A 10,886-nucleotide genomic window follows, 5' to 3' on the forward strand; every position below is an offset into this window, starting at 1 on the left:
CAGCGAGGACTCCAGACAATCGATGGCGAGGAATGAGGGCCATTTTATTCTTCAGCTGTGCTGAGATCTCCTGAAGGTTAGATTATATGGATTGTTTGGGCTATTGTGCTCAAAGCAGCCCTGAAAGAGTGATATCAGACATTCCAGCCGGCGGAGGAAGAGCAGGAACTGCGGGGGATCGATGTGTGGAGGCAGGTAAAGTGCGTCCGCCTGGGCGGAGGATAAACACAGGCTTTATGGACGCGGGAGGTGCAGGACGTTGGGTGGTTGAAGGGAGGCTCAAACCAAAGGAACCTGTAATGATTTAAGCACTTTAGGAGCTGAACGTACGGAACCACGACGTGTGAAAGGCCAACGGCTCTCCGGTGCCGGTGGGGGATCATTTATTTCAACACTTTCTAACACCATTTTCCAATCAATCGCTGCCCTCGCTCTTTCTCTCCGCACCCACAGCTTTTAACTGCGGCTCGTTTACCCCCCCGCCAACATACAAGTGCCTATGATTTTTCACTAAACGGGGAAACACTTTCCTCTCCATCGCCCACTGAGACTTCCCGACTGATGCCGGATGCCGTTTTCCAGGTTTTATCCCACGTCACCTCCTGTCACAGAGAGCGGCAATACTGACAAACATGAAAGGTCTCAAATCCAAAGACGTTGAGACGCAGATGTAGTAAATCAGTATAAATAAAAAGACAGTTCACCACATGCTCATAATTTAAAATTGTATATGAATTTTTTTCACAATTTTACCCTGAGGAATGTTTTTCTGAAACTGTAAAACCATTAATAGATGCAGTTTTTGCAAGATTGGTGAACCTCTACACATATTATCTCAAGAGAAAATATTTTTGCCTTATGGAAAAGATGTTAAGTGTTAAACTTAGCCTAAATATACCTACATATTATCATATTACTTTGTATTTTACATAACTTAACATAATTGTAGGAGATTTCATTATTATTGTAGGTCTAAGGTAGCCAACTAGCATAGCATACCTATGTTTAGCTGTAGGAATTTGCAATAGTTTAGTTAGCTAGCTAGCTAACTAGTTGTTGAGCTAATTTCAACAGTTGAATTAATAGCTAAAGTTCAGATATGCTTTGAAAAGACTGTGAAAATTAATCATATTCATATTAATTTCCCCAGACTTTTATCTGTTTAATTAGTTAAACAGTTAAACCACCCCCTATCAAAAAATCTGCAGGAACTGTGTACACTGAAAAAAATAACTTGTAAGATTTACTTAATAAAATCCTCGTAACAATTTGCACTAGCATTTTTTAAGTAAATTTTACTGATGGAATATCAAGTAAAACTTGCTTGCAAAAATCAAGTAAAATGTACATGCCACCAATCCTAACCTTTCTGAAGTCATTAAGTAAAGGTTACTTAATTATATTTAATTCAAAAATGATATGTACTTAAACTGATTAGGTAAAGTTCATTTAGTTTTCCTTCATAGACAGAAAGGTCATTACATAAAAAAATTAAGTAAATATGTTAAAATAATATCTTTAATTCTATATGCTTTTTTCTGTTTTACATTGTAAATTACTTGGTTATATAAATATATATTACTCATTATATGCACGTAAACTTTACCAAATGATGTCTCTATGTACACAATGTACATTTATGATAAAAAAAACAAACAAATACAATATATTTCAACCATTTATTTGGTCAATATTAGAAGCCACTTAATGTTCGCATGACCAATATTTGAGAGTGAATGCAGTAAAACAATGGAGTGTAATTAAAACATTCAAACAGTCTGAAACTGTGCACTAAACACATTAAAACATTTTTTTAACATCTGTGGAATTACTTTGTATCACTTGTACATTCAGCTGAGAGCAGTATGAGTGATTTGAAATTAAATGGCTCACTGTAAAGAAATACCTACTTTACAACTGTAGCGACAGGAACCTGGGCAAAAGTCAGGACTTACCAATAAGAACTGAGGCATGACTTACAAAGCAAACTTTGAGGACTAGGGAAAATTGGGCAATGTCCCATAAAACAGTCAAGAAAAGGAACTCAGAATCCTGTAAATTATCCACAACAATGCAAACAGTACATCACTGCAGCCATTGGGGCCAAGCACATACCTAAAAATGAAATTCAAGGTCTGGGTGTCTGGACAGTGGACAGTCCCATGGAACAACAAACTGCAGTTTGTGAGAGGAAGGTCCAGTGTAGTGGTCAGCAAACTGAAATGAACTGAACTGCTGACCAGTCAATCAGGATGTACCATCAGCTGAGAAGTATGTGCCATTGCAGTAGTCCTTAAGACAGCAACTTTGACTTTAAAGCTTGTACCTTCGGGGACAGTTTAATTACATCCAGCTCCAGGAAAAGCTTCTGGAACACCTCAAAAGTGTATCGCAGTGACAAAGGGTATGCCAGATTCAGAGCATAAATTAGCCCCATGAGCAGCGCACAAGCTTTGGCAGTGTTGCAGCATCCCGGCAAGATCTCTGCACCATCAAGAAGGATTGAGACATCCACTGGATCCTCTCCCTCAGCACCATGGATGACCAATATCTTAAGGAGGTGTTCAGTCACGTCACTGCGGTTATCTTCCTGCATAAAATTGAAAAGAAAACAAAAATGAAACATTCAGAATCAGTTGAAATAAAATTTTCCCAGCACAGCTTGCTAAAATAAAAAAAAGAAAAAAGGGAGAGATAAATGAAATCTATTTACAGTGAAATTTGTACGGACGGTTAACTGTGCTGGTTTGCAATTCTTGAGAATATACTTACCCCACCTCCCTCCCCTCAATATAAGATTTTGACCATTTATGACTAAGCTCGCTTCATGCCTTCCACTGTTAATTTTAAAGTAAACTTGCACATCAATTTTAAACTGTACTGTTGAAAATAGAAAAAAGGAATTACCAGGCAATCTTTAAAAAGTTCTTCTTCTTTCTCACCAAGGTACAGTATGAGGCTGCGGATAATAGCATCTCGTCTCATTTCAATGCTTTGATCCTGCAAACAAATGAAGACAACGAATCATTACGCATGGCTCATCCAATGTATGATTCACAACAAAATGTGTTGCCTAAGTCACTGCTCCTTGCAAATAAATGCTTGTGTGCTCACTTGACAAAGAGTACTCAGAAGTTACACAGTGATAGGATTTGTGCTGTATGTACATGCATGGGGCTGTATTTATGTACCTTAAAAATGAACAACAAATTAGAAAAGAAAAAGAACACACCTGACACATTTTGTCCAAGTGTGGTCTCAGCTTGGTCCCCACGACACCTCCTTTGACCTTCATCAGGGCAAGAAGTTTTGGAGTGTAGTAGTCAAGTTTGCGCATGAAGGTCTGCTCTAAGGAAACCGTAGTTATTCTCCTGAATTCCTCTTTGATCTGAAATCACAAAAAAGTGAAGAGTACATTAGGAACTGGACCACATGATCTGATACAAAATGAAGAGAACGGAAATCCTACTACTGAGTGTTCCTACTATATGTTTATCAACTCAAAAACTAAAAAAAAAATTTAACAATGTGAGAATTTTTCTTTTTACATTTTTTAAATTTGCGGTTCACCTACCTCAGCTTCACAAAACAAAGCAGGCCATCTCTCTCTGAACTCATCCGCCGCTGGACTACCACTCACAACCTCAATCCTTCGATAGGAGAACGTTTTGGCCATTTTGTCTTGAATAACCTTGGTGTTGTTCTTCTTCTTTACTTCATAAAGAAGCTCTTGTCTTTCCTTCTCCAGACTGTTGCTCGTTTCTCCACTTGGGTGTGGAGGAAGGTAGTTCACTTCTGCCCTCTTCGGTCTCTTGCAATTTTTAGCAGGATTTTTCTCACCAGGGGACTTCCTTTTCAAGGAGTTGATATCAAGCTCAGGACAAGGTACCTGTTTTCTCATTTTAGAACGGTAGTTTGCCATCTTGTACTTTAGACGCTGCTGCCACCCATACATTCCAGAAAAGGAGGTTCCAGGCTCTTTTAAGCATGGATACTTGTTGATCAGAGATTCTACAACTGCCTGTATTTGCAGACCAGTGGGGTAGGCAGTGTAGTGGAATATTGCTTCAGCAAGTTTCTCTAGTATGTCAGAGTTTATGCTTGGATTCTGAAGGAGTGATCCATCACTTTCATAAGCCTTGCATCCTGCTTGGAGGAGCATTTCCACATTAAATGAAAAGGTGGGAACCACAAAATCAACAGGCCATGGTTGAGATCGATGCTCTGGGGGCTGTTGTATAATGACTGTGTCGGATGAACTCACTGAAGAACCATCATCCTGGAAAGACCGATCCAGTGACGCTGCTGGGGAGGAAGCATCAGTCTCAGAGATGGGAGTAAATGTTAGAACAACAGACGGTTCTGTTTTAACCAATTTGATTGTGTCTTTGTCCTTAATCACATCGGTTGACATTAGAGTGAAGAACTGGTCATCAAAATCTTTGTCCATGTACATAACAGTAAAACTTCCTTGGAGATGAAAATGATTCTGGGCTGTTGCCAGAAGTTCATCTACAGTGCTTGGGATTCCACCTGCTAGGACTAACTTGTGAACTTGACTATCTTCAATAACAACACGCAGTTGAATTGGGCCTGACATCATCACAGCCTTGGTCAAGCAGAATGTCTGGAGAGAAAGAAGACATTATTTAATGAGAGAACAGCAAAAACTAAATATTCTATGATTAATGCAGGCTACAAATATGTGCATGTGCATTTCAAAAAGTACCTTTTATTACAAGTTTCAATACTTGTAATTAGGTAAAGTAAAGGTAAAGTGATACATCACCTAGTTTGATAAGCAGATGTGGTGTTTCAGAGAAACCATTCGATTGCCTTCCACAGCATAGGCAGCCAATGGGTGTGTGTCAGCAAGTTCTGACTGGTCTATTACCTTGACTATGCTTGTGGACTCCAGCTTAAAACATCTAAAATGTTCAAAGTACCACGCACTATGCAATTTAACTACAAAAACTAAGCTGTCTTGAACAACAATAATTTGCAGTATTTCTGCAAAGTCAGGCAACCCACCTGTGGATCTATATACCAGCATCATGCCAATACCGTAACTGGTGCCCTGAAATTCTACTTTGCTTGTGAAATGAACAGCTGCTTCTTCAGGAAACTTCTGCAATATGAATTCTTGTATGTTTTCATGTACTACCTGTAGTGGAACTCTTGATACGCTTGATACAGAAACGGCACGTTTTTTTACATTTAATCCGTGGAGATGGTATGCAATCATGCACTGGTGTTTTCTTGCCATAGTTTTCAAAATGTTACGGAAGCAGTTAGTGTGTCTCACTATCTTCTTAAAGAAGTGGTGCTTTGCTTCAAACCTCATTGTCCATAAGGACACTAGAGGGCCAAAAGCTTTAATAAGTCCTGGATAATGCTCTACAAAATGGTGTTTTGGAATCAATTTCTCCTTAGGAAAAGCACTGATAAATCTAGATCTATGCTCAGCAATTAGGCTATCTAAGTGGCCAATACTTTCATCTGTATGGGCAGGGGACATCACCAACTCAACAACATCTTTGAGTGTCATCAACAACTGCCATGTCTCTTCCTCTTCAGGTATTTTGGGGCCAATCATAAATGGTAACAGCCTCAGTAGACACCAATTTTCGTGTGCGTTTCCACCAATGGTTTTACGCAAGGCAAATGTTGGTGGTATAACTTGGGGACAGTTTGTCCTGTCTTTCCACTTATATGGAAACCGCTGGATGATGCAGTTAAGCTCTTCAAGAGAGAAATACTTTTTCTTAATCAAGATGTCCAAGCACAACGCCAGTTCTACAGGTACAATACCCTCCAGTAAATCATGCAATATATCAGGTGGGTAACCTGTTGTCACATGAAAATGACTCAGCCTTTCTGAAATGGCACAGTGCCTCTTAACGCCATGGCTATGGGTGTTACTAGCCAGTGCTGCTTCAACATCTAACTGATGGTGGTGTTTTGTTCTGCTGGGAAATGCTCCAGTTCTGACTTCAAGCTCCTGAAACTGGGACCGCTCTCCAATACAAAATCTGCAAATGTATGATGCACTGAAACTTTCAATAAACCCCCCAACTGAGTGGGCTCCAAGGTTATCAGCAATCACAGAAAATACTGTGCCCTTTATGATTTTTCCCAAACAGGGTACAAAAAGTCCCTCTTCTTCAAAGCTTTTCAAATCATTTAACAATGGCTCTAGCACTCGAGGATAGCCAAATTTCTTTATGTCATCTGCCTTGCACAAAACAGCCACATAAATTGATGATAATGTAGACCTTAATACAGACGGAATATCAGCCAAAACCCAGTAAACACTGGTTACTTTGTGCTTCTTACGAGAGGTTCCTAACGGATTACATATTTCAAAATCATCAGAGTACAGTAGTATTGAAAGTCTTAGCTCCTCTCCAGATAAAAACTGGTTTTCCTGGAAGTGGGAACCATCACGAAAACTATTATATCGACAAGAAGAACAAGGTCTTTCTCTAAAAACTTTCTCCTGAATGTCACTATTTTTCAAAATTTGTGACAAGGACTGCAAAATTGGTACATATTGGAATGTTTTTCCCTCTTTTGCATCAAGGATATACTCTAATGGTTCAACAATAGAGAAAAGTTCCTTTACATACTTATTTCTCTGGTATGCTGTGCCAAGAGGACCTTCTTCACCTAAGGCTGCACTTACAGGATTTAACTCACAAATGCCATTTACCAAATCTGTTACTGCCAATTCTTCAACAGTGCAGTTATATTTTTCTAACGTGTCACGGACAACGTTACTTACAACGGGTGCAGATGCTGTACAGGTAATAAACCGAAGCTCGTCTACAATCTCATCTATACATCTACTCGGCACATTGAAAACGCAGTCTAATTTAAGAAATAAGGAACAAAGCTGATCAACAATGACTTTACCCACATCTTCACTCTCACTGACTAATGGTTTTTCAGATGCAACTTCACTTTCTTCTAACAACAAATTGTCTTCTGTTGCCTGACAAGAATATGTTTGTAATACAATTTGTTTAAAATCTTCAAGGCAGTGAGGATTGTGCTTCCTACTTTTATGCGAGGCAAAGGTTGAATATATATTAGTACTATAGTCACAATCTTTAAAAACACAGTTAACAGTTTCGTGCTTTTTCAGATGAGCTCCAAGATGTTCAAAATATTGCCTCTCTGTGTGAAAACATGAATTACATATCAGACAAGAAAAAACATTTTGCCCTAAATGTTCACTTTGTGTATGGTCTCTAGACAAATGTGCGCGAAGAGCACCCCAACCTTTAAACGAACAATGACAGTTAGAGTACAAGCAGGGTAGTGAGTGGCCTTGATTGCTGTGTAGGTGTTTTAACCTATAATGCTTTAAGAGCTCTAAACGTTTTGATGCCCTGAAGTCGCAAATTTTGCAAAACCATAACATAACATAATCTCATAATACTGGAAGCCTACTGTTTCTCTCTGATGACACCAGCATTCAAACCAGTCAAGTCTGTCCTCCTCCTAAGCTGACCTAAGGCCTATTCTGTCCACTGCAACAGCTTGTTCTGAAAGTAAGGAGACTCTAAAAAAAAGAAGGGGAAAAAAAGCAGTATTAAAACAATAGAACAATAATTGTATCCTGGTATTATGCAGTGTCCGGAATGACTAGAGAAAAAAAAATTCTCAAAAGATCCTTACCTGCCTGAACAAGATGAAAGTTGGAGTGTTCTCCACTCACACAGCCCTCAATTTACCCGCCACTACCCTGCAGGTACAATGTTAATTGAAAGAAAATGTTAATATGATTTTGAACAACACATTACAAATTAACTTACACTGGAATAATAACAACTAAATGACAAGACTAAACTGGATAACCAAAATTGTAAAATACTGATGAAAAGCAGCCTAATGCATTAAGCTTAACAAATGTTTACACTTTTTTTTTAATGTAAAAACATTTCATTTGAGTATTTTACTAATCTTATCAATTAGAGAGCATTACATATGTTTTCTCTTTACCATGAATGGGCATCATTAGGAATGTATACATGCCTGGTTATTTGGTCACTAATTTTCACATTTGCAGTGGAACACTTATTATTTAATGTAATGTTTCATACAGTATTGTATAATAATGTTAATTTGATAACCTTGTCAAATTCTGTGACACTTGATTTAATGATTGTAAGTTAATGAAACATGGCAATGCATTCAGAGCATTTTCTGGGCTAACAAACAGTTTCAAATAAAACACGATTATAATCATTATACACAATACAACATACAACAGAACCCCACAAATCCTTTAACATAATTTTAGTATACAGTTTACATAACACAGTTAACGGCAGCTAGCGGGAGAGCTAAAACACACGGCTAGCCGTGCCCGGCAGCTAGCGGGCAGCGCTGAAACACGGCTAGCCGTGCCCGGCAGCTAACGGGAGAGTTAAAACACGACTAGCCGTGCCCGGCAGCTAACGGGAGAGCTAAAACACGACTAGCCGTGCCCGGCAGCTAATGGGAGAGCTAAAACACGACTAGCCGTGCCCGGCAGCTAACGGGAGAGCTAAAACACGGCTAGCCGTGCCCGGCAGCTAGCGGGCAGCGCTAAAACACGGCTAGCAGTGCCCGGCAGCTACCGGGCAGCTAAAACACGGCTAGCCGTGCCCGGCAGCTAGCGGGCAGCTAAAACACGACTAGCCGTGCCAGGCAGCTTGCGGGCAACGCTAAAACACAGCTAGCAGTGCCCGGCAGCTACCGGGCAGCTAAAACACGGCTAGCAGTGCCCGGCAGCTAGCGGGCAGCTAAAACACGGCTAGCCGTGCCCGGCAGCTAGCGGGCAGCTAAAACACGGCTAGCAGTGCCCGGCAGCTAGCGGGCAGCTAAAACACGGCTAGCCGTGCCCGGCAGCTTGCGGGCAACGCTAAAACACGGCTGGCCGTGCCTGATAGATAGCGGGCAGCGCCGGCACAACCTTATCTTTAAAGCAGGAGCTTACCTAACACCCGACTGGATCCAGTCTTGCAGCAGCACCTCCGTGCTGGCTCTGAACTGCTCTGAACTTGCTTAAAAAAAGGCGCGTATCAAGTCTAGTTGAACACGCATACGCGCATGCGCGGACTTTTTTTTTTTTAGTTGTATTGTTTGGTTAAAATTTACTTCGAATTTCTAGGTTTATGTACATTGACAAAAAAACATGTAAATATAACTATGATGTTTCTAGTAAGATTTACTCACACAACACAGTAAATTTATTACATGAATAAATTGTGTATATATTTATATTCTTACTTATTTTTTTTTAGTTTTGACTGAATATTAGTATTACGGTGTAGACTTTATCAAAGTTAATTAAGTATATTTTACTATACCAAAAAGTTTGTTTTTTCAGTGTAGGAATCTGCCTAAACAAGCTTTATGAGTTGGATTATATCAGGACACCATTAGGAACCTCTACAACGTCATGCCAATGCCTGGCATATTGTGTCACACATGCATTACATGGATCAATATATAATGCCACTCTTTTCAAATAATTTTGTTTTAAGTTTTTTTCCTAATTTCTCCCAAATTTACACGGCAAATTACCCAACCATCTCATCAGGACTCCCCCATCACTAGTGATTCTCCAACACACCAGGAGGGTGAAGACTAACACACGCCTTCTCCGATACATGTGAAGTCAGACTCCGCCTCTTTTTGAGCTGCTGCTGATGCAGCATTACCGAGTAGCATCACAGCGCATTTGGAGGAAAGCACAGCAGAGACTCGGTTCCGATACATCAGCTCACAGATGCAGCCTTGTGCTGATCCACATCACCCTAGGAATGATAAGAGGAAAGAGTGCCTTCTATTGTACTGTACCCACCCAGAGAGAGAGCAAGACCAATTTTGCTCTCTCTGGGCTCTGGTAGCTGATGGCAAGCTGCATGACTGGGATTCAAACTGGCATTCTCCCGATCATGGTGGCAGTGCTTATTCCCTTATTTACTGAATAACACTGTTGAGGAAGGTCGAATAACTCATTTGGAGCTGGTTGTGTTGTAGTACGGATGGTATGGAGTAAAGAACTCTTTGTTTATGGGTTTATTTGTTTATTTGGAGTTGAGTTGTTCAGTTTGAAGAACTCAGAAGTCAGGATTTAACTTTCCCCTGTTTAACCTTGGTGTTGCGGTGGCGCGGCGTGGGTGGCTGCAGTGCGGCGAGTTTTTTTTTCCCGAATCCGAACTCGATGCTATTAACGTTCCGGCCTCAAACTGTGCTGACCTCCAGACTGGAGCAGCGCTGAGAGGAAAGGTCACTTTGAGGCGTTGCTAATGTCTCACCACATGATCAAGGCCAAGCCAAACCCATCACACACACACACTTGCAAACGCTCAGGCTTTACACCAGAAGGCTTTAGAAACAGTTAAATATTACATATTGAGTTTTAAACCAAATAATCCAAATATTTGTTGATGCATGCTTTCTATTTTAAGCTGCAGCCGTTACTGACACAGATGTGAAAATGCACACACACACACACACACACACACAGCTTGTTTATTCCCTGTAGAAGAGTATTGCCAATAGAAATGCCAATAAAACAGGACTAACAAGCCGAACAAACATGAATCTACTGATTGGCACCATGCCTAAAGCCCTCAGCATTGAGCTGTGGAGCAGTAGAACTGTTGGGTTGGAAAGTTGAAGATAAATTATATGGATGATCATTATCATCATCATCAGCATCCTGACCTCACTCACTAAAGCCCTTGTGGCTGAGTGCAATTACGGCTGCAACTAATGATTATTTTGGTAGTCGACTAATCTGATGATTATTTTTTCGATTAATCGATAAGTTGGCGATTATTTCTGCCATGTTCTCCATTTCTAAAAACAATAAAAACAGCTGGACA

The 10,886-nt window shown here is 40.2% G+C and overlaps 1 protein-coding gene across 4 annotated transcripts; it reads right to left on the minus strand.

Moving 5' to 3' along the window:
• Positions 1-1,665: 1,665 nt before the first annotated feature.
• On the minus strand, positions 1,666-9,038 carry LOC125787320 (sterile alpha motif domain-containing protein 3-like). 4 transcript variants are annotated; one of them, XM_049471382.1, is made up of 7 exons: positions 8,987-9,038; positions 7,684-7,750; positions 7,456-7,567; positions 3,575-4,627; positions 3,233-3,388; positions 2,908-3,000; positions 1,666-2,590 (listed from the first exon to the last, which is right to left on the minus strand). In XM_049471382.1, the coding sequence occupies exons 4-7, from the start codon at positions 4,601-4,603 to the stop codon at positions 2,294-2,296; spliced, it is 1,575 nt and encodes a 524-aa protein (XP_049327339.1). In that variant the 5' UTR covers positions 4,604-4,627; positions 7,456-7,567; positions 7,684-7,750; positions 8,987-9,038; the 3' UTR covers positions 1,666-2,293. The 4 variants fall into 4 exon arrangements, with proteins under 4 accessions (XP_049327339.1, XP_049327340.1, XP_049327338.1 ...); XM_049471383.1 differs by lacking the exon at positions 8,987-9,038 and having other exon boundaries at positions 7,456-7,565; positions 7,684-7,888; XM_049471381.1 differs by lacking the exons at positions 7,456-7,567; positions 7,684-7,750; positions 8,987-9,038 and adding an exon at positions 4,790-7,438.
• Between the last annotated feature and the right edge of the window lie 1,848 nt (positions 9,039-10,886).

Source organism: Astyanax mexicanus, chromosome 23 (genome assembly GCF_023375975.1).
Source record: "Astyanax mexicanus isolate ESR-SI-001 chromosome 23, AstMex3_surface, whole genome shotgun sequence".
NCBI lineage: Eukaryota > Metazoa > Chordata > Actinopteri > Characiformes > Acestrorhamphidae > Astyanax > Astyanax mexicanus.

Bases quoted from the DNA above. Each gene is read 5' to 3' on its own strand.
- LOC125787320 (XM_049471380.1), bottom strand. From the start codon at position 7,426: ATGTTATGGTTTTGCAAAATTTGCGACTTCAGGGCATCAAAACGTTTA.